The sequence below is a fragment of the Chiloscyllium punctatum genome, chromosome 2, assembly GCF_047496795.1.
Source record: "Chiloscyllium punctatum isolate Juve2018m chromosome 2, sChiPun1.3, whole genome shotgun sequence".
Taxonomy (NCBI): domain Eukaryota; kingdom Metazoa; phylum Chordata; class Chondrichthyes; order Orectolobiformes; family Hemiscylliidae; genus Chiloscyllium; species Chiloscyllium punctatum.
In genome coordinates, this window is record NC_092740.1 from 86,824,648 (window position 1) to 86,849,428 (window position 24,781).

At 39.4% G+C, this 24,781-nt stretch overlaps 1 protein-coding gene across 1 annotated transcript in view; it reads right to left on the bottom strand.

The window, feature by feature from the left end:
* LOC140486271 (protein prune homolog 2-like) overlaps positions 1–24,781 on the bottom strand; it is a 417,027-nt gene that overhangs the window by 310,296 nt on the left and 81,950 nt on the right. The window contains exons 3-5 of the mRNA XM_072585194.1: positions 24,524–24,726; positions 21,671–21,864; positions 17,319–17,477 (exon numbers count right to left, since the gene is read on the bottom strand). Of these exons, the coding sequence (XP_072441295.1) occupies positions 17,319–17,477; positions 21,671–21,864; positions 24,524–24,726 (556 nt within the window). The remainder of the gene's footprint in view (positions 1–17,318; positions 17,478–21,670; positions 21,865–24,523; positions 24,727–24,781) is intronic.

Genomic DNA, 24,781 nt, shown 5'->3' on the forward strand with positions numbered 1-24,781 from the left:
TGTTCCAATCCAGAAGTTACAGTGTGTCTGAAGGGGGTCCAGAGGAGTTCACACTGAGGGTCCCTGCTAGGACCTGCCAGCATGTAAACTTAAAGTAAAATGTACTACACATATTCAATTGCCATAGCTGCTCACGAACTGAATATTTGTGCTCCGTCACATATTTAGAAAAAGCTAATTTTGATACTGCAGTATAGTGATTATGTCATCAAATTAGTATTCCTGAAGCTAATCATCTGATGATAAGAATTTTAATAATGTGGAGGTTAGTGTTTTTCTTATCCTGAGTTCTGTGAACAGAGATTGGAGGCAGTCGCTACTCAAAGTGTTTCTGGGCTAAAATGTGCTCCATATATTCCACACGAGGAGGAGCAGCAATATTTTCGCAATTAGTTGTGACATGCAAATGGACAGCAGTTATTAGCCTGAAGGAAACACAGCTAAGGCAGGAGAATTTAAATTTAATTAATTAAAATTAAGATAAAATTCTAACATCCGTAATGATGACAAGGAAAGTGGTATATTGCTGTAAACCCCATCTGGTTTACTAATGCCCTTTTACAGGAGGAAATCTGCAGACCTTGACAATGTATCTATGTGTCTCCAGATCCACAGCAATGTGGTCAACTCTGAACGTCCTCTGAAATTGTTAAGAAAATCAGTTATATTCAACTAGATGGCTCATCACCACCTTCTCAAGGACAATTAGAGATGGTCAATTAATGCTGACCTTGTCAGTGATGCCCACATCCATTGAATGAATAAAATAGAGAGCTAAAGGAATAAACAAAACAACTATAGATGCTGTAAATCTGAAACAGTAAGGGAAAATTCTGACAACTCAATAAGTCTGCCAATGCTTATAAAATGACAAGTCAGATGAAATCTCAAATAATGATACAGAATTTAGTGAGGTCCTGCACCACTGAATTACATTCAATTAGTCTAATGCTGCAGAGATTACAGCAGATTGTTTCATAAGTGAGTTACACCACTCTTCATCCTGCAAAATCATGAAACTATTGCACTGTTCTGCTAATAACTCATCAAAATTTATCTTGTCCAGTAAAGTTAATGGATATCAAATTTCCTGGATTTGCTCAATTTACCTTCATTGCAGCTATTTATACTGCACAATAATGATATTAGTGAAGGCACTTAAATTCACAAGTTAAAAATAAAGAGTAAAGAAACATAAAACTTCTACTTTTCATTTATTTCATTCTTAGCTAAATTCAAATCAAGAACAAGTCTTCTGCACCCAACAAGAAAATGCTGAAGAAACTGAGCAGGTCTATCAGCATCTGTGAAGAGAAACAGTGCTAACCTTTTGGTTCAGTCTAATTCCTCTTCAGTTCTGAAAGGGGGTGGAAAATGTGTTTGTGTCGTTGTACATTTTATTCATTGTATTGTGTTTAAAATGGAGGGCACTAAAGTGCTGCATGTGCCACAACTGAAAGACAGAATTAGTGAGCAATTTGTCAGGCTTGCAATTATCACAGAACATGCTAGAAGCTTCAGGATGAGGGCAGATATGAAATTGTCTTTCAGCTTAATCTGAATAACTCAGGCAAGCTTGATTTGATTTCTTATTGGCGCATGTACCTCAGAACAGTGAAAAGTTTTGTTTTGCATGCAGTACAGATAGATCATACCAGACAGAATGCATTGGGGTAATAGAACAGTGCAAGGGATACAATGTTACAGTTGCAGAGAAGGTGCACAAAGAATGAGATCAACATTAAATTTGATGGACCACACAGTCTCACATTGATTTTGTCCATTAGCTCTGTTGTTGGCTCTGCCAGGGAAGGAGTGATTGGGCGAGTTGATGAGCACTGGTCAGCAACAGCCCATGTTAGCACTTTGAAGCCAGATGGAGAACACTTATCAGGATGATTGGTTAAACCAACCTTGGTTAACCAGGTAAGTTAAGGATAGCATCAAATTGAAATTTTAAAAACACACACATTGCAAAGATTGGTGAAGTAGAGGATTGGGGAAGTTTTAAATACTACCAAAAGTTGCCCAAAAATAATTGAGGGGAAAAAATAAAATTTGAGGGCAAACAAGAAAGTAACATACAAACACATAGGAAGAGCTTTTTTTAAGCAATTACAAAGGAAGAAAGAGGCCAAATTGAACATGGGCCCCTGAAAAATTGAGAGTATGGAATGAAATAGGAACCAGGAATACCAAATAAGTTAAATAAACACTTTGCATCAGTTATCATGGTAGAATGCACTCATCACATTTCATATATACTAAATAATCAAAGAGCAAAGGGGTAGAAGTAATATAGAATATAATAATTATCACTAGAGAAAAAGTACTAGGGTAACAAACGAAGCTTATGGCTGAAATGCCTCCTGGACCTGATGGTTGTATTCTAGCGCATGAAAGAAAGTAGCTACAGTGATAGTGGATACAATAGTAGAATTCTCCCAAGAATCCTTCTGGCAAAGTGCCAAAGGATTAAAAAAACTGTCAACTTAACACCCTTATTCTAAATGGGAATGAGACAAAAGAAAAAATACAGGGAAATGTAGAGCCAGTTAGCTTAACAGCTACCAACGACAAAATATTGAAGTCTATAATAAAGCATGTAATAACAGAGGATTTAGAAATACACAACATAATCAAGCAAAGTTGTGAAGGAGAAATCATACCTGACACATTTATTTGAATTCTTTGAGGTAACAAGCAGGATAGGTAAAGGAGAAACCAGTAGATCCTAAATATTTGGATTTTCAAAAGGTGTTTGATCCATAAGGCTACTTAACAAGATAAGCACTTGCTATTGGGAATAGCATTTTGCAATGCACAAAGATAAGCTAACTAATGGGAGACAAAGTTCAACCAAGGAGGAACATTTTCAGGTTATTTACCTGTTACTAGTGGAGAGCCAAAGGCATCAGTGCTGGAGGTCACAATTGTTTATAATGTATACTAATTACATAAATGAGGAAAGTACTCCAAGTCTGCAGATGACAAAAGTAGTGTATGGAAAGGCAAGCAGTGCAGATGACACAAGTATGAGAGAGATTAAGCAAGCAGGCAAAAAAAAAAACTTCTCAGCTAGGACATAATGTGGGAAAGATGAGGTTATGCACTTTTGCAGGAATAAGAGAGCTTAATATTACATAAATGGAGAAAGACTGGAGAAAGCTGCACAACAGAGGGATTTGGGCACTCGTTCATAAATCATAGAGCTAGCATCCAACCTCAACAGGAAGTAAAGAATGTTAACTTTTACTTCAAGAAGAATTGAGTATAAAAATAGGAAAGTCGTGTTATGAATATACAAGACATTAGTTAGATCAAACCAAGAATATTATGAACAGCTTTGGCTCCTTAACAAAGGAAAGATATTCTGACATTGGACGTAGACTAGAGAAGGTCCACTAGGCTGATCTGAGGCATAGAAGATTTCTTATGAAGAAAGGTTGAATAGGTTGGACCTGTACTCATGAGAGAGTTCTAAAGAATGTGAGGTGATGTTATTGAAACACACAATTTCTTTTTGGGGCATATGACAGGCTTGATGCTGAAAGGTTATTTCCCTTCATGGGAGAGTCTAGAGTAGTGGGCATAACCTCAGAATAAGGATTCATCCATTTAAGACAAGAGATGAGAAAGATATTCTGCACTCAGAAGGTCATGAAATCAACAGATTTCTTCCAGGCACAGGGTCAGTAAGACTGGGTCAGTAAGTATTTCCAAAGCTGAGCTAGTCAGGTTCTTTATCAGTAAGGGAATCAATAGTATGGAGATAATCCTGACTTCACTTTGCTGCCTTATCAGATTAGCCATGATCTCACTGAATGGAAGAGTGGACTTCAATGGGCTGAAAGGCATAGTTCTGCACCTACATTTTATGATCTTATTCCTGTAGTTGAAGCTGCATCACAAGGGCATTCGTACTCAACAGAAATGGTTACATCATATCATTTCCCAAAATGTTTGATAAAACACGTTATTGACTAGCAGGTTTCTTACACACAAACAACTCCCCAGCTCCGCTTTCTTTGCAGTATGACCACACATTAAAGGACAGCATTATAGAGAGTGAGGAAGGTCATTATTTCACTGCTGCGCATTTCTTCTGACTGTGGAAATAACTAACCAGGTGGCTCTGTTCATGTTGCCAATGTTTGGTGTTGTGGTCTCCATCAGCACACCTAAGAAAAGACAGCAGCAGAGTTTAATTTGGATGGAGGGGTATTGCATTTTGGTAAAACAAACATCAGCTGTTATACATCTAAAAGTATTGCCTTGGGTAGTGTTGTAGAACAGAGATATAGGGGTTCAGGTAGATAGTTCTTCCAAATTCATCCCACGTTAGATAGTTTTTCCATATTTAGCCAGGGTGGCTAAAAAGGCATTTAGCATGCTTCCCTCATTGCTACACCTTGGAGTACAGGAGTTGGGATGTAATGACCTCCTTCACTCTGCAGAGTTGCCTTTTAAATGTATAGTCAAACTAAAAAGAAAGGAGAACTGGAGAGTTGATAGTGGGTAAAAACCCTGCTAGTCAATATTGTGTGCTTTTCAAACATTTTTGTTTTTAACTCAACCATAGGATTTGGATAGGAAACCACAAAGTGATGTAACCATTTCGGTTGGGATGATGAGATTGTACAGGACATTGGCAGACCCTCTTCTGGAGTACTGTATCTATTTCTGGTCACCTTATTCAAGGAAGGGTATTATTAAGCTGGAGAGGCTTCAGAAGAGATTTACCAGGAATGGAGGGTTTGAGTTACAAGGAGTGGCAGGTACTTTATTTCACTGGAACATAAGAGGTAGAGGGCGACCTTGTAGAGGTTTATAAAATCATAATGGGTATACATAAGGAGTCTTTTCCCAAGGGTGGGGGATTTCAAGTCTAGGGGCATATTTTTTTTTAAGGTGAGAGGAGAAAGGTTTAAAAAAGACATGGGACAACATTTTTTAAAAAAAAACATAGATTGGTTTGAGAGTGGAATGAATTTCCAGAGGAATTGGTGGATGCAGTACATTTAAACGTTTAAAAAACATTTGGATAAGTACATGAATAAGAAACACTTGGAGGGACATGGTCCAAGCACAGGCAGGTGGAATTAGTTTAACTTAGGATTATGATTGGCATGGATTGGTTGGACCAAAAAGTGTCTGGTTCCATGCCCTATGACTCCATGACTCTTTGACACTCCTCTCCAATACCTTGTCCACCCAGGTGATGAACTCTGATGAATCAGGGTGCTAACATGCCTTTCGAATACAGTCAAACAACTCACTTGGAATTGTAGTTCCTGCCTTGCAGCATTTGAATTCGTGCACAGCTGGGATTTAAATATGGCTTCAATGCTATAAGGTCCCAGCACCGATGAGCACTTCTGCCTCTGAAAGCAGCTGGAGCATAGATGCATATTTAAATGAGAGCAGCTGAAGACATACAAAAGTAATCTGGCCCAACTGAGGAAAACCTTCAATAAAAACCCCAAAAATGATAGTCAAAAAATGGGAAGATTCATAGCTCTAAATTCAGACCACCGATAATATTGTTATCTTCACCTTCATATCTGATCACTTTACATCAGTTCATTTGCTGGTGTCATCTTCTTCCCAGACTGATCTCGAACACAATCTTTCCTGACACATTCTACATTGGTCAGCTTTAACCGGTTCATTATATTCATCATCCAAACTCTCCTCTGTTTCACTCTGCTATATTTTCCATAACTCTTTCTTTTCAATGTCTCCAAATACCCTTTAATGATCTGAATACAAGCAGTTTTCTCCATCCATTTCCTCATCAGTTTTCTGCCTATGTAGGATATTCCTGTATGCCCACGTTTAGAATGTAATTAGGTTATTGACAATTTCTTTGTTTGCTGTTCATATTGCAAAGAGATAAAACAGGTGACAAGATGCAAGATCTCAGCATGCTTTTCCTGACATTCAGATTCAGTTTGTTTGATGTTCTCTGATCTCGTTACCTTCTGTTTAATCTAAAACTTGTTTGTTGGATCAAACCTTGAAATATTTCCTGTGAAGAACATTTCACATTATTGGCTTGTACATGTCTTCAATCTACACGGAACCAAACATTACAGCACTGAAAGAAGCAGTTCAGCTCATATCCTATATCAATTCCTTGACAAAGCTACGAATGGCCCCATTCCCTGTTCCTTTCCCAAAGGCAAGCAAATTGCTCCCCTTTGAAGTATTTTCAGAAAGTTGAATCTGCTTTCTTTCAGAAGTGCTTTCCAGACCATAATAACTCACTACACAAAAGCTTTCTGCTCATGTCACGTCAGGTTGTTTTGCTTGCAACCTTAAACTGGTAACCACTTAACAGCCATTATGCCTCTCAAACATTTTCTCTTCAATAACTCAATCAAAGCACTCCATGACTATTTTTTATTGGAAAGATTTTCTTTTACAGAATTATAAAATTACAAAAGAGGTAGTATAACAATCTTATGGTCCAACAACAATAACAATAAACCAACTACTAATCTACTTTACAAAACAAATCAAAAATATCAAAAGAAAAAGACCAATCTTCCCACACTACAATTCAATAAATAGACATAATAAGTTAAATTAAATTACTGTAGGTTGAGTTTTGCTACACTAACTTAAACCACTCAGCACCACCCCATCAAAACTCCCATCAGAGCATCAGTTCATATACCCATATTTACTCGGGATTCTTCCTCTCAGGGTCTCTGGTCTGCCAGATACAGTCTTCATGGCTATACAAAGACCCCAATCATTATGGCAGACAAGTCTGCGTCTATGTGATTTAAAAAAGGGCTGCCACATCTTATAAACAAGTTCTGTTTTCTGGTGCACCATACTTGTAAGGAAATCTAGGGGAACATGCTCCATCACTAACCTACACCATCTCTAAAGGCCTGAGGGTTTTGCTGAGATCTAGTTCATCAGAATGTTCTTCCTCACGCCATATGTAAGAATGTTAAACAGTTTCTTCCCATGCTCATCTAGCGAAGGCAGATTCGGCGATCCCGGAAGGAGGGATACTGGATCTGCCTTACCCTCAGTCCTCAAGATCTCCTCCAACACATTTATGGCGCCTCAATATCTACGAATCTTATGGCACAACCACAAGCAATGTCTGTTTTATACTGAGGCTAGTTTGGTGATGCACCTTTTTAAAATTTTGCTAGCTACACTGGAGCCAGATGGGCTCTATGGAGAATTTTTAGTTGCATGGCCTGCGTTTTATTACAAATCAAAATCTTTTTTGCATTCTCCCATATATCCTCCCACACTTCTGAAAATTTCTCCTCCCAATTCTTGATTCCATATTCTGTAAAGCCTTCCCATATCTTCTGAGGCATCCCCTCCCTGTAAATGATAGAGAGTACTAATCGAGAGAGTGCCTGTGGACTGAAGCATTCCCCTCTCCACATCAGACTTTTAGGGATGAACCAATAGCATGGCCCTTTTCTGTATAAAGTCCCTGATCTGAAAATAGCAGAAGATGTCTCTACTGGTTAACACATGTTTTTGACTCAGCTCATCAAAAGACATCATGACCTTCCCCTCAAGTAGGCCTCCCAAACAGGAGACTTCCCTAGACTTCCATAACTTAAAGCTGGAATATATGGATCCCAGCCAAAATCCTGGTATTCCTACAATTTGGGTGAGCGGGGAGGTCTTATGTAAATCACCCTTGCTCTGTCACATCATTCTCCATACTTTGACTGGGTTAATGATGATCAGATTTTTACAACACTCCGCAAGAGTTCTCATCCTGTCCATAAATAGCAAATTAATAAGAGGATATTTTGCCTGGGAGGCCCCAATATTGAGCCATATTGACCTTGGATCCTGACAAGCCCAACCATTCACATTAGACAATAAAGAATGTATTTGATACACTTTAAAGTCTGGGAGGTCTAGCTTCCCCATTCCCTGTGGAAGCTGCAGCTTAGCAAACTTAAGAGGGTGCCCGCTGTGCCAAATGCAAGATTAAAGCCAATCATTAAGTCTCTGCAGCATTTGTCTAGGTAGCACCAGAGGGAGCATTCGCATGTGATATAATAGGCAAGGAAGAACATTCATTTTGATCAGAGCTATTCGACCCAACCAGGATATTGTTAGCATCCCCCAATGCTGAAGGTCTTGTCTTATCTTCTTGAGTAATGGTACAAAATTAGCTTTGTACAATTGGTGAAAGGCAGGGGTGATGAAAATACATAAATATAGGAAACCTCCCTGGGACCACCTAAAAGGAAATCGAGCTCCATCTTCAAGGTCAGGTACTCCCAAAAGACCCCTCACAAGCATGGCCCCCGATTTCATAAAATTAATTTTATACCCCGAGAAAGAGCCAAATAAATTAATATTTTGTATTAAATAGGGCACAGGCATTGTTTTGTTAATCAGAAAGAGAAGAACATAGTCTGCCTTGAGAGGGATTTTATGCCCTCCTATTCCCACTTCTGGGACAACTAATTTGGGGTCCTTCTGAATAGTCTCTGCCAGCAGTTCAATCACTAAAGTAAACAACAGTGGGAAAAGGGGGCACCCTTGGCAGCTGCCTATACCAATGCTAAAATTGTCTAATTTTGTGCTATTTGTGAGAACCGCTGCCATGGGATCGCTATACAACACTGCCACCCACCTAGCAAAGAACCCCCAAGATCAAACTGTTCCAGGACAAAAAAAACATACAGCCATACCACCCGATCAAATGTTTTTTCCACATCTAGGTAGACTATCAAGCCCGGGATCGACCTTTGCTCGCACACCTTGACCATATTCAACACTCTTCTGATGTTGTTAGAGGAGTGTGACCCTTAAATGAAACCTCTCTGGTCCTCCTTTACATTAGAGGGCAATACCTTCTCCAGCCTCGACGCTAACATTTTAGACAGAATTTTAAAATCCACATTTAGTAACGAAATGGGTCTGTATGAGGTACAGTCCTCAGGATCTTTCCCTCTCTTAAAAATAAGGGAAATATTAGTTTCCCTGAGAGAGGGTGGGATGCAGTCCTGACTGTACGAATGGCTATACATCCCCCACACCAACTCAGCCAACATGTTTATAAACTCCTTACAAAACTCACTCGGGAATTCATCCAAGCCAAATGCTTCGCCACTTTAAAGCTGCCTCGCCACCTCTTGTATCTCGTGTTGTCAGAGGGACATTCGAAAGGGAGGCTTGCTCCGAAGTTATACATGGAAGATTCAAGTTCTCAAAAAAGGACTCCATCCTCGCCAACCCATCCTCACAGCCCTCCTATCGGTGTAACTCTACATAAAAGTTTCCTAAATGCTGCGTTGATCTTTTTGAACTCAAGAGTGGGATTACCAGTACCCTCTCTAATGGGCATGATAGACTGAGAAGCACTCTTCTTCCTGGCCAGGCATGTTAAGTATCTACCTGGCTTATCACCGTCTCAAATAGCCTTTGCTGCATGAAGGAGACTGCTCTCTTTGCTACCTAGATGAGCACGGAGTTCAAAGCAGTCTGGAGAGCTGTAATCCGCTGTAATTTAGTCACAGATGGTCTGTCAAAATATGCTGTCTTGGCTGCCTTCAACCGGGCCTCAAGTATATGTTGTTGCTCTCCCCTCTGTCTCTTCTGGGTCACTGAGTATGAGATAATTATACTCCTTGAATAGGCCTTCACAGCCTCCTAGAGCACCAATGAGTTACTGGTCGTACCCAAATTAATACCCCAGAATGTCTTAAACTCCCTTGCGAAATACTCAACAAACTTACTGTCTTTCAAGAGAAAAGGATCCATGCACCAATGCTGCCTATCTGTCCAGTTACTCTCTGATCTTAACCTCCAAATACATTGCCGCATGGTCCGAAAGTGTTATATTCCTAATTTTACAGGTTAGTACCGAATCCAAAAAGGTCGGCAGGGCAAAAAATGTATCGATCCTTGTGTGGCACTTGTGCAAGTTGAAGAAGAAAGTAAAATTCCTCCACACATCCACAAACCCCAACTCCCCACATAGGTCCACCAACAGCCCCAGAAACGTCCAGAGAAAACATGGTTTACGACCCCTTGTAGATCAGTGCCCGTGGATCATTCACTAGCAACTGGGAGTTTCCATAACCATTTGTTTGTGTCTGTAACATTGAAATCGAGCTAGGACAGGGCAAAGGCACTGGTCCAATCTGGGCCTGCACATCACAATCCGGTAAGCCCGCTCAAGTCGCACGCAACCCGATTCGGCTCCCAGTCCCAGGAGCTGAGGGACATTGATTTTCGAGGTCATCAATCTGCTCGGTTAAGGCTCACATCTGTGTTTCCAGGGCCTGAATCTGCCCCACCGAGGATTCCGCTGCAGTCTCCAACGCCGCGGTTCACTGCTCCATCTCCTCCACGCACTGCCTGAGTTTTGGATCTCCTGCTCATACTTTTGTAGTGTGACCGAGATCAGTTCCAATCTGGTCCAGGACTCCTCCAGCGCTGAATCAATCTTCTCTTGGAGTTTGGTGAACTCCAAACCCAAACACTACTGCTCAGGTAAGTTCAAAGGTGCTTCCATGGGAGTTGGCACTGTGGCCACAGGCACATCCACTGATGCAGGGGACTGCCCTGTGTGTTGCAATCCATGTGACCCCTTTCCTTTAGTCATCTTCCCTGAACGTTAAAAAAGTGATATTTAGAAATTTTGAGGAGTTTACACTGCAATTTTTATGAAAACAGCCAGTAAGGTGAGGGTGAAAGTACCTCTTTGCCTGGATTGTGGTGCAGAGCTCAGCAAGGCAGACCTGTTAGATAGTCACCATCCTGAATCCCCCAAACACCATGGTTTTTAATACCTCCTACAAATCTATGTTCTAAGTAGAAAAGATAATTTCTCCCTCATTTCCAGTAACTGAAGTCTTACATTCACAGTGCTATACTAGTAAATCTAGTATCTTCCCAAGGATTAACAACCTTTCTAAAATGCAATCTCTCCATCATCTACTACTAGCAACTCTCCCAGAAAGTAAAATCCAGCAGATCAAGCAATGGTTGCTGGAGATCAGTGCAGATCTGTATGTTATCAACTTCAAGGGAACAGTGGAAAGACAAGAGGAAGAACAGGGTCTTAGAATCACCATCAGGTCTTCGCCCATCTTAGGTCAGCAGGGGGATGTACATCCTTGCCTTGTGAAAGAGAAGGAACAGCTGAGCTTTGCTTCTGTGGCTTCTCATAGGGTGCTCCTGCTGTGGACAGAGATTTCATCAGTAACACCAACATCTCAGCACGATGCATTCTGCCATGCTTCAAGGAATCAGGGGTGGCCACCAAGGGACTCCCAGGCCGAAGGCATGAAGGTCAGCAGCCTGCCTCCATCTCTATATAATAAAGATATTAATTGTTTCTTAAAGGTCCATCTATTTGTGCAGGTCACTTAGAAATGCAGGATTAACATAACGCAAAGCACAGAAAAAGCTGGCAAAATAGCCTGTTTTGATGTTATGTTGTAACAATTCAATGATTCAATGACCCAGAGGCTGCCTGAATGGGAAACTGGTACATGTGGTCATTCTTTTCAAATATCCAGAAAACCCAAATGGCACTGGAAAGTTGAATGTGGGCTTTTAGTTGCTTGCACAGCTACATAAGAAAGAATAATCTGTATGAGGTGCATACACATAACCCCCACGCCTCCCTTCTGTCTATGCTGTTGCAACCTCAACATTGTCCTCATGTATTTTGCAATGCTGCAGCTGATTATCATTATCCTTTCTGCCACAGTATGATCCACACTTGATCTTAATGCCACATTGCACATTGACTTCCATTGTACTGTGAAGCTGCCAAGCAAATCAATAACAGAGGGAATACATACTTATTAAAACTTGCCACCCATTTCCACAGTCTCTGCAGATCACATTAAACACCCATGAAGATACACACTCTGAATTAGCAATCACAGTTCAAAGTTGATCATGAATAAATCTTTGGGTCAGATTTGTAAAATTACAACACTGATATCTACCACTGGTTTTCTATTACACATCAAATGAAAAGGATTCACAGACGGGGATTGCTAAAAACAAACATCAGATCAAGATCTGACACAGTCACAACATTTATCAAGATCAAGGACTTCTGGCCTAGAGATGAAGCCTAACATGGACTGGTTGCTGTGTCTGATTTTTTTCCCCCTCTTTCTCTGCTTTAGTAAAAGTGTAATGCTGAACCTTTTACTTTTATTTCTTTATTTTTCTAATTTATATCTATGTTTTTATACCTCGGCAACTTTGTAACTAAGATGGCAACTTTGTAAACTTTTCACAGTACTTGAATATATGTGACAATAAAACCTAACTCTACTTCTAATTCTAATTCAGCAGATTATAGCATTTCTCATTACAGATTGATCTAGTATAACGCTCATGAATTGGCTACAACGCTCTTGGTGAATTGTAGACGTTGTTAGATAATGTGAAGTTTTTACTGAACCGGTATGGGGATTTTCTATAGCAATCTTCCACAGCCCAATTTTCAATAGCAGTTTTCCACAGCACAATTTTCTATAGCACAAGCTTGCAGAGGAACGCAACCATCATGTGATACCAGAATGACCAGTACTGCCAATATTTGATCATACATGGCTAAAATCAGCACGTAATAGCTGTGAAATTATACAAAATACTAACAAAAGTGTGAAACGTGTCTGAAATTCCGCTGTTAATGTGAATGATGCCATTAACCTACTTATTGTAAATAAAAATCATCAACTCAAGAACTACCCTGATTAGAAGCCTAAACAATGTAAAAACAAAATCACAGGCCTTTAAGTATACTTAATGGCCTGAGAAACCTAGGCCCTTCAGGTAGAAGCACAATAGATTGATCACATCCAAGAATCCAAGTATAGATTCTTGAGATTTCAAACAAGCTCAATAAAACAGAAAGTGAGTGGAGGGCTGGAGGACAAGAGAACCAACACATCCAGATCAGTCAATACCATGTGCCACAATCAAAATTAGCGGAACATTTACTGAGACATGAGCCACTTCCAAAGACTTCCCTAGAGAGTTGCAGGCTGGGAGCTGAAAAGGCATCCATATCCTCCACATCACAATGAAGGCAAACCTGAGATGCAATTCAAGTAGCAGAGACTGGATAATTTAATTTGAAATAAGCTAGCTGAACATGCACAGATATATTCGTTGAGTCAGTACCACCATTGTAATGACAATCCATGAGTTTCAACCCCATTTGTAATGGCACAAAAACAAAGAAACATGAAGACTCTGAAGTTGTATTAAGAAACTATAGCTACAATATTTATTTTCTAGGGGATCTGGAGATGCACAACACAAACAATTGTTATGATTTGGCACATCTGGCAATATTTTGCAATATTTACTGGGCACAGACTTGGCATTTTTATATCTTAAGAAAGGACAACTGCTGAATTCTGATGAGTTTTTTTTTGACTTTGAGAATAAATTATTCTCATCTTGTCCCTAGAAATATAAATTTAGTTTCCAAGTTTAAATTATTCTTTCCTTTAAAAAATAATCGATGTCAAATATTGCATTTAACACCCATTGTAACAATGGAATCACTCTGTCAGACATGGTGATGTTGGTATGAGAGGTCATCAAATAATCTATGTTGTAAAGCAGTACCTGATCAGCGATAACCTGCTCAGTGATGCATGGTTTGAGTTCTGCCAGGCCACTCTGCTCCTGACCCCTTGTGCTTTGATTCAAACATGGATAAGACTGCCCTTGACATTAAAACCACATTTTACTATGTTTGGCATCAAGGAGCCCTGGTAAAACTGGAGATAATGGAAATGGGTAAGCAGGGGGACTGTCTGTTAGTTAGAGTCATAACAGGCACAAAGAAAGATAGTTATGGTTATTAGAGGTCAGTTATCTCCGCTCCAGGATATCTCTACAGGATTCCCTCAGGTTACTGTCCTCGGCCCAGCCATCTCCAACTGCTTCATCACTAAATATACTTCCTTCATAACGTAAGAACTTTGGATAGTCACTGACAACTGTACAAATTTAAACATGCATGATTCCTCAGATATTGAAACAATCCATATCCAAATGCAGCAAGAGCTGGACAATATCTAGGTTTGTACTGACAAGTGCCAGTCAATGACCACCTCCAACAAGAGATAATTTTACTATTAAGCCTTTATATTCAATGGCATCACTATCACCAAATCCCTCATTATAAACACATTTGGGGTTGCCATTACCAGAAACTGAACTGAACTCACCATACAAATTATGACGACAAGAGTAGTTCAGAGGCTAGGGATCATACTGTAAGTAACTCACTTCCTCACTCCACAAAGTCTGTCCACAAGCCCAAATTAGGAGTATGATAGGATACTTCCCACTTGCCTAGATGGCTGTAGCTCCAACAATACTCAAAAAGCCTTATACCATCCAGGACAAAGCAGATAACTTGATCAGCACCACATCCATAAATATCCATTCTTATGTTACTACCAAACAAGTCAGACTGAAATATGGTTTGAAAACTCATATTTTGCTTTGTTTTTATTTAATCAGGTTATCGTCCACCAAACCACAAGCACGCAATATTGTAGATTCGGTTTCAACAATAAAACAGAACTTCATTACAGAAAAAAATGAATATGAAAGAGAACACCAAGGTATTTGCAAACAACATCATTTGAAAGGTTTCAAAACACAAAATACAATCCCACCTTTCCCAACACCATCACTTTACAGTACTCAAACGTTAGAGTGTAGTGATTCAACAAGATCAGCCAGGTGGACCTCATAGAAAATGAGTTCCCTGATTGAACCAGATTAATAGCCTCAATCAGAGAGCCCTGGCTGTCAGACAAGAACAGGAGTGTCAGACATCCTGTTCACTGACAGGTGGATGTGGATGGGTTATACTTTGGAGGGTCATTATGGACTTGTTGGGCTGAATGGCCTGTTTCCACACTGTGGGGATTCTATGTTTCTATGGACATTCCATGTGTAAATTAAAGGTGACTTGGTGACAGGATACCAGCCTCTGTGGAGTTAATTCACAGAGACAGTTTGTGCATCTGTCACATCTACAAGTTTAACTTAATTGTTCCTTTCCCATACCAGTGGCAGTTCCATTGTCTCTCTTTCTTGATTAGTCACACAACTAACCATAGACTTTCAATCTCCTAAGTAAACTCTTAATTTCGAACCAAACATTTATGATCTGGAGCTTTTAGGTTAGGTTAGATTACTTAGTGTGGAAACAGGCCCTTCAGCCCAACAAGTCCACACCGACCCACCAAAGTGCAACCCACCCAGACCCATTCACCGACATTTACCCTTTCACCTAACACTATGGGCAATTTAGCATGGCCAATTCACCTAACCTGCACATTTTTGGACTGTGGGAGGAAACCAGAGCACCCGGAGGAAACCTACACAGACACGGGGATAATGTGCAAACTCCACATAGACAGTCGCCTGAGGCGGGAATTGAACCCGGGTCTCTGGCGCTGTAAGGCAGCAGTGCTAACCACTGTGCCACCGTTTTAAACTTCCTTACTCTGAGGTAACCCATTTCCCAATAGTTCCAAACTATTTCCCTTTCTCACACATCTGACTTTTACTAATGTCTCTGAATTGAAAAACAGAGGTTTCCCAAATATGGGCTAGTCCCCTAAGCAAAACAAAAAACTGATCCTTCAAAATAGTAAATACTCAATAATTACTCTGTCTACATTCAAAACACACTCAATGCGAACAAGTCTCATTATCATGACAGCAACCCTCTCTCATACTAGTTTAAAAAAAACACGACTCTAAAAATATTGACAAGATAATCAGAGAGACATGCCACTACTTCAAAATCTAAACTCTAAAAAAATTGTGTTCATACATAAAAATCAAACATCTTCTATCATACCTCCATCATCACTGTTCAGCAGCAGCAATGTGTACCATCTATGAGATGGACTACAATAATATAGGGTTCTTTAGACAACACCCTCTAAACTCTAGATCACTTCTATCTGAAAGGACAAGGGCAGCAGGTATTTAGGATCATCACCAATTGGAAGTTCACCTGCAAGCCATACACTATTCTGACTAGGAAACATTACATTCCTTCAATGTCATAGGATCAAAATCCCCGAACTTCCTCCCTGATGGAATTGTCTGTCTTGCTACACCAAATAGATTAAAGAAGTTCAAAGCAACTTGAAAAGGCGGTGGGAGTGATTCAATTGAAAAGCAATCTGGAAGTATGAAGTACAACCCACAAACAAGGTAAAAATTGAACAGCAAGTTACTGTCCTTCAAGAATGATTATGACAAAGCATCATGCAAATTAAACATGGAGTCTCTGAAATGTAGAAGGTTATGAGGAGATTTGCTTGAAGTGTTTAGAATTTTGAAAGTAATTGATAAGGAAAAGATAAAAAGAGATGTGTGATCCGGTGGAGGTGTCAAGGACAAGGTAAGAAAACATTAAAATAAGCAGATCATTCAGAAGAGAATTTGGGAAGAACGTCTTCATACAAAACATCGGACAAGTGTGAAAAACTAATCAGTAAAAACAGTAATCCCTAGCTCTAAAAATAATTTTAAATGTGTGGTCTTTTTTCCCCTCATATGGGTCTGGAAGGATATAAAGCACAAGTGGATAGATAGAGTCAAGGTGCAGATCAGCCAGAATGTCAATGAATGACAGAACACAATTGAAGAACTAAATGGCCTACCCTCCTCTTTCTATGTAGTCAAGAACATGCCCTCCGATGAAGTTCACTGAATTGGACATGAGATGAATGGTAGCATGTTCAATTGGATATGTTTTCAATCTGACTATTCAACTGGAATACTTTTAATCAATTTAATTCTTCACAACTTATTAAAAACTTTAAAAATTACCAGTAATTTTCTGAACTTCCGTTGCTCTGGTTTCCAGTTTTGCTTATCCTACTCCACTTCATTTTTCCATTCTTCTTTTCTTCAAGTCAGCATTTTGGCCATCCAATACCATGTTGGCTTAACGCCAACACATTGCAAAAGAGTGCTCATTTGGCAACAGCTCTTTTGCCTGCAGTATGGCAATGGGGCTCAGTGTGAAAAAATGGACTGAACTTACTTACATCAGGAGCAGGCAACTAACTGGCCCATTTCCATCAGCTGCCAGATGGTAAAAATGGTGTAGATTATTATTTTTAACAATATAATCAAAATCTAGTCGATGCCTCAAAATGATGAGGACTACTAACCTTCAGAGCAGTGTTTACCAGCAATAATACTAATTATCAGAAGCTCATCGCACTATTGGCAGATTGACAGTCAACTGAAATGGAGGAAAAGAATAAAGTAAGTACCAGAGACATCAAATTTTGCTTGCTGCAACATGTCAAAAATCTCTTGTTGTGCAGGAAGATCCGGAAACCTGTGTTCCAGAGCAGTTAAAATTTCTTCATCCTTCAAAGTTACTTTTCCAGCTTCAGAGGTCATATCCATGCAGTCTAAGATGATTGCACCTATTAATCAAATATTTTTACAAAAGAATTAGATATCCCATTGCTTAGAATTTAGTGCAACAGTATCAACTGCAAAATACAATTCAATGAGACAGAAACTGAGTAACAACAAGTAAGATGTAGAAACAAAAAGGTGTTAACATGTAAAGATTAGTTGATTACAACTAGTCACTCCACTGCAACATTATTTATAATCACCAGTAATAAAACATTCACATCCTGACACAAAATAGTCTGTCACAACAGACAAAAGACAATAGTCTCACTGCACATATGAAATTATGCATATCAGTGTTGCAGTTAATCTCAAATTTGGCAACTCTCATTGGTAAGGGATTATTTTGTTCAGAGTACAGCTTCACTTCTTTATTGCATTAGCTAAGAGCTTAATCTGCATTTATTAGATCTTTGTTATTTTGTTTCTTCCAAATTTGTTTGCAGGTGTTAGAGAGTGACTGCCCTTGACATCAAGGCCACATTTAATCCAGTATAACATCAAAGAGACTGAGCAAAACTACAGTCAATGGGAAATAAGGAAAAATCTCTACTGGCTGAAGTAATACCTGCAACAAAAGAAAATGACTGTGGTTGAGTCAGATGGTGGATGATGGTCTGATTTGAGGAGTCAGGCACTGAGACATTCACTGCACATTTCCAAGCCTCTGATCTGCTCTTATTGTTAAAGTAATTATGGAGTTGTCAAAAAGTGGGGTGCTGGAAAAGCACAGCAGGTCAGGCAGCATCCAGGGAGCAACACAGTCAACATTTCAGGCACAAGCTACAAGCTCCAGCGGGGGGCGGGGGTGCTGGGAGATAAATGGGAGGGTAGGGGTTGGGGTGGAAGGTAACTGGGAAGGCAATAGGCAGATGCAAGTGGGGTGTGAGAGTAATAGGTTGGAGGGGAGGGTGGAGAGGATATGTGGGAAGGAAGATGGACAGGGAGGACAGTTCAAGAGGGTAGTGCTGAGTTGGAGGGTTGGTTCTGAGATGAGATGGGGAAGGGGAGATGAGGAAACTGGTGAAGTCAACATCGATGTCGTGTAGTTAGAAGGTCCAAGGCAGTAGCTGAGGCTTTCTTTCTCCAACATCAGGTGGCTTGAATTTGGCAGTGGAGGTGGCCCAGGACTTGCATGTCTTTGGCAGAGTGGGAGGGGGAGTTGAAGTGGTTGGCCACAGGGCGGTGGGGTTGTTTGGTGTGTGTTCCAGAGATGGCTCCCTGAAACGTTCCGCAAGTTAACATCCTGTCTCCCCAATGTAATCTCCTCTGCACTGGAGAGACAGGACAGTAATTTGCGGAATGTTTAAGGGAACATCTCTGGGACACACGCACCAAATAACCCACTGCCCTGTGACCGACCATCTCAACTCCCCCTCCCATTTCGCCAAGGGCATGCAAGTCCTGGGCAGCCTCTACCACTACCAAATCCAAGCCACCTGACACCTGGAGGAAGAACGCCTCATTTTCTGCCTTGGGACCGTCCAACAACGCAACATCAATGTCGACTTCACCAGTTTACTCATTTCCCCTTACCTCATCTCATCGCAGATCCAACTCTCCAACTTGACACCAACTTGATCTGTCCTACTTGCCCATTTTCTTTCCCACCTATCCACTCCACCCTCCGCTATGACCCATCCCCATCACCCCCCCATCTCCATCTACCTATTGTCTTCCCAACTACCTTCCCCTCACCCCCCACATTCCTGATGAAGGGCTTACACCTAATGTGTCGATGTTTCTGCTGCTCAGATGCTGCATAACGTGCTGTACTTTTCCAGTGCCACTCTTTTTGGCTCAAATCTCTAGCATCTGCACTCCTCACTTTGTCTCAGTACTTTTGTAGTTGGTCTAGTTAAGTTTACTGTCAACAGCAACCACTAGGTTATCATTTCTGGGGTATTAAACTATGGTAGTGCTGTTAAATTTCAAGATAGATGGTTAGTTTTGCTTTAAATGGAGATGCCATTGCCTGACCCTTAACTGCATTAAATAACTTGCCACTTGCCAGCCTAAACTTGAACGTTGTCCAGGTTTTGTTGCATGGTGGGAGGGATTACTACAGTATGTGAGAAGTTGCGAATAGAGCTGAATGTTGTGCAATCAACAAACATGCACACTTCTGACCTCATGGTGGAAGGTAAGTTATTGGTAAAACAGCTGAAGTTGGTTGAGCCTAGGGCACTACTGTAAGGTGCTCCTGCAGACGTGCCATTGGTCTGAGATTACTGGCATCCAACAAGCACAACTAATAAGGGGGAGGAGTAAGGTTGGTGACCAGGGTACCAAGGTATGTCAAGGAAACAGGTTGATACATTAAGCATAATAATGAGGCTTTAAGCCTCAATGGTATTTACATTCAAAGCATTGTTGGCTGGGATTCCCAAACGCCAAAGGACCAGGCAGCTTTATTCAGGAGGTGGCATTATCAATCCAGGCCTGCTGCAATGTTCCAGTTAAACTCAACGCAAACGAGAGGAACAGCATCTCATCTTCTGACTAGGCACGTTACAGCCTGCTGGTCTCAACACTGAATTCAACAACTTCAGATAATTTTATGTAATTACTTTTTTTTCCACTGTCTGTACCTCTTATTTCTTGATGGTCTCTCTTTCTCTCGCTCCCCACTCTCTCATCACCTTTTTCCTCTCCTCTTCCCCCTTTGCTACCCTTCTCGCCTGTTTTCCATTTTGCCTCTGCTTCACCCATCTTCCCCATCCCCCACATATTTTGTCACATAGCACTGGGTTCAGCCTTGGTCATTCACAGCTCCTAATCTCCCTATAATCTCTCTATGCACTGTCATTATCACCTCTTTATTGTCACCTTTGCTCCTGGAGCCATGACTCACCTTCTCTCAGCCTAGTATATATACACCTCTCTATTTCTCCATTTTTTAAAAAAACTTTGACAAAGGGTCAGTTAGACTCGAAACGTCAGCTCTTTTCTCTCCTTACAGATACTGCCAGACCTGCTGAGATTTTTCAGCATTTTCTCTTTTGGTTTCAGATTCCAGCATCCACAGTAATTTGCTTTTATCCAAGATTAGTAAATTTGCAGATGACACTAAAATAGAAGGTATCACGGACAGTGAGGGAAGTTATCAAAAATTGCAGCAGGACCTTGATCAGCTGGGGAAGTGGCCTGAGAAATGGCAACTGGAGTTTAATATTGATAAGTGTGAGCGCCTGCATTTTGAAAAGTCAAATCAAGACAGGAGTTTCATGGTGAATGGTGGGGCTTTAAAGAATATAGTGAAACAGAGGGATCTTGGAGTTAAGTGCACGGTTCTCTGAAAGTGGAGTCACGGGTAGACAGGGCAAAGGCGGTGGCTTTTGGCACACTGGCCTTCATCCGTCAGGAGACGGAATATAGAAATTGGGAAGTTACGTTGCAGTTGTACAGGATGTTGGTGAGGCTGCACTTGGAGTATGGTGTTCAGTTTTGGTGACCTTGCTAAAGGAAGGTTGTTATTAAACTGGAAAGAATGCAGAAGAAATTTACAAGGATGTTGCTAGGACTCAACTGTCTGAGTTATAGGGAGAGGTTGGACAAGCTAGGACAGTTTTCTTTAGAGTGTAAGAGACTGAGGGGGAATCATTTAGAAGTGTATAAGATCATGAGAGGCATGGATAGGGTGAATGCGCTCAGTCTTTTTCCCAGGGATGGGGAAATCAAGGACTAGAGGACAACAGTTTAAGATTAGAGGAGAAAGAATAAAATATAACCTCAGGGGCATTTTGTTTTAACACAAAGGGTGGTAAACACGTGGAATGAGCTCCCAGCAGAAGTGGTTGAGGCAGGTACAGGAACAACATTAAAAGGCATTTGAACAAATACATGGATAGTAAAGGTTTAGAAGGATATGGACTAAATGCAGGGAAATGTGATTAGCATTGATGGACATTTTGGTCAGCATGGACCAGTTTGGGCCAAAGAGTGTGTCTCCGTGCTGTCAGACTCTATGACTCTATGACAATGGACCTATCCATTCCATTCCATTCCACCTAGGTTAAAATTACAGCATTCTCATTCTTTCAAATGAATTGGTTAAATTTATACATTAAATGGAGCTTTGGTTTTAAAGGAATCAAATGTGTTATAGATGACAAGTTACATGAAAATATAATTTAGCACAACAGCTATGAGGTTACAGCACCAACAACCAGACTTGAACCAGATTAAATATTTTTACCTCTGAAAAGATGTGTTAATTGCTCATTCAGCAACTCTGGAGCTTCTTGAAGAATTTCTGAAACTATTAGGGTGCTGCAGGATCCAACTGGCTCCAGGATAATTTCACACTGAGCAGAATGGAATCGTTCTTGTTCATGGTGGTCATGGTGATCGATTATTTTGATAACAGCTGTTTCAAGTGCTTTGTCATCACTAAAAGACAAAAGTATCAACTGTAATTTTATATTGTCCACATTTCCATACCTAAGTTTTGTTTGATTTCAGTCACTATAAGAATTGCAAATTTCAAAAAAAAATTAATATACAAGTTGACACAGCAAAACTAATCCTACAGGTTCATTTCTTCAAATTGTTTTCCTGTGTAGAATTGTTCAAGAACACATTTAAACTGAATCAGCCCCATAACTGTAAACAGTGCATTACTTAAACAATTAATTTCAAGTACTAAATGTTCCAAACACAGTATTTGTGTAATTGTTAACTATGTTACTCTATTGGCTTAAATCAGCTGCCTTTAACTAACAAATTAAATTAGATTATTAATGGGAAAAATTGTTATTGTATGGTGCCAATATTTAACACAACTTTCCTATTAAGTGTGCACAAGATTAAAAAATGTTTCCTTCTGCATTTCTAAAAAAAAATGCCAAATAACCCAAATTATTATCCAAAAGTGCCACTCCGTCTTTCCTTTGCAAATATTTAAGCCTTTAACTCTATGAAAGCACACTTTTGTTTGAAACATACACCTATTTGTTCCTATTCATTTGATAAATTAACATGGAAACCTTTAAATTTAGTGATTTCAGTAATATTGAAAGAAGATAATCCTTACGCCTCATACAAATGATAATAGTATCTATTTAAGCAAACATTAGTTTTTATCTTTAACAAAGGAGACAGTAGCAAACAGAATGTTACCCAAAAAGGCAAACCAACTCAGTTAAAAGCTTTGGAAGTGTTAAAATATTTTAAATATCAAGCAGTGCTCAGCTCATTGAGTGAGCAGTCCCAACCTAGCAATCAAAACATTGGCAAGCATCCAGAAGAGAAACGCAAGCTTGACAATCGAGATTGTTGTTGATTAAATGAAACCCATGTAAGCTCTTTCATTTCACAATGTAGATTTTGGTTTTACAATCCATTTTGTTCCACTGCCGTTGCATTTCCTCACTTAAAAGGACAGGGCAATTCTAGGTGTTGATGTAGCAGGTGGGGCAACTTAACAGCTATAAGCAATCCTGGAAAATTAGCTCAAGAGGCAATTAAAATTGTGCTGAAAAATTAAATCATTGACTAAATATAAATCAAGAGTTCTCTTGCCATATTGATACCAAAACCTGATGAATCACTAACATTCTGCATTGGTTATAGTAAAGTTAATACTGAAGAAGAAAAAGATGAATTTTATCCAATTCTCTAACTTACGGATTCAACTGGAAATTCAGACTTTGTTACCGAGGTCAATATGCTTGAAGGTTACTGGCAGTTGGCGAGGGATCAGAATAAGCTCTACAATGACTGGAGCTGAAATTCCTTGTAAGGAAAACCAAATTTTGAAGGATTTTATGACAGAGTTAATAGCTATGTAACGTGTAGACAGTTGAATCAATTTGTAAGATCTATGTAATTTGCAAATTATTGTTTATAATTGATCGCAGTTTTCCTGTTAATTCATGTTTAGTTTATGTTGATTTTAGATGTTAGGTGACTACCCAATATAGTGATTCATACTTGCTTTATTTGACTCTTGTAATAATAAAACTTCTTGTTTAAAAATCACAGAATTTTGAACCTTCACTCCTTTAGTAAATAAGGAATCACAAATTCTTTTCCCACAAGATTTTGACAAAGAGAATACAGGTTTTCAGAACTGGAGGTGGCTCCATTTTCATTCCCGTAAGAATCAACACAGCAAAAGAAATAGAAGCGTACTAGGATGCTATAAACTGGACATAGAATAACCCCAAAAATAAATTAGTTAAAAGTTGCATTCCCCACCTAAGAAATAGAAATTCATTGCCACTCTCCTTCCATTAAGCTTTCATAATATAGTCTCTTTGTAGTAAAGCAAGCATATCATACATACAGTGATCATCCAGGTGCCTTTGAATTTCTTTTCTTGTTCATTAAATACTGAGGAATGTCTTTGCCTTCTTCCGAGATGATTATTTTATGTTATGCTTGATAACTTCACCATTCACATTAATCACACTCTCTTATTTCAATAATGAATGTGAGGTGTAAGCATAACTGCGAATCATCATTTAGCATAGAAGACTCTTGCTGGTTAATGATTTTTCAAATAAGTATTGATACTTATTAATTTTGACTAGATTATGAATCTCCGACAGCCTCCTTTTTGGAAGGTATGCTCCAAGTCTGTCTTGGACTTGCACTTTTTCAAATAAAGCAGCTTTTTTTGCCAAAACTGTGAAATTAATTCCATTACTAAATTAAATTCCAGAAAATTACAAGCTTCTAATAGATATCTTGTTTTTTTCTTCAATAGAAGAACTTCTGACTACAAAATAAAAAAAATTAAATAATTTTCACTCTTAAAATAACTGGAAAAATATTGACTCCATAAACGAGTCAATTTTTATTCAGATGATACGTTATTAAGCTAAAATGAAAATAGACCCAGCAAGAACAGTTCTCCAACTCCCTTTCCAGGCAGAGTCATCCAATTCCATTATTAAAATCTAGACCTTCCAATTCAGTTGAATAAACAATATTTTATTCCATTTTATAATCAAGGCAGAAAAATATCTAAAATTTGAACATATAATTATCAGAATCAATTCATTTAAATTATGTTATTGAAAATTACAACCTTGAATTACTGTACCTCATTAGCATATTATGATTAACTAGTGTTAAAGTCAGCTTCCCTTCTCTGTTTAAGAAATGGAGGTCAATTTCATCTCTGAATATTAAAGATTCATCTGAAATATTCAGTTGTTGCAAGACGAACACAACCTCAGTGCGAAGAGGAAATTCCGAACGTTGTATATTCAGAACAGGCACATAAAGATCATCAGTTGACTGGGTCTGAAGAGGAAATACACAGTATAAATGCAGCAACATTTTAAATGAGAAAAACATA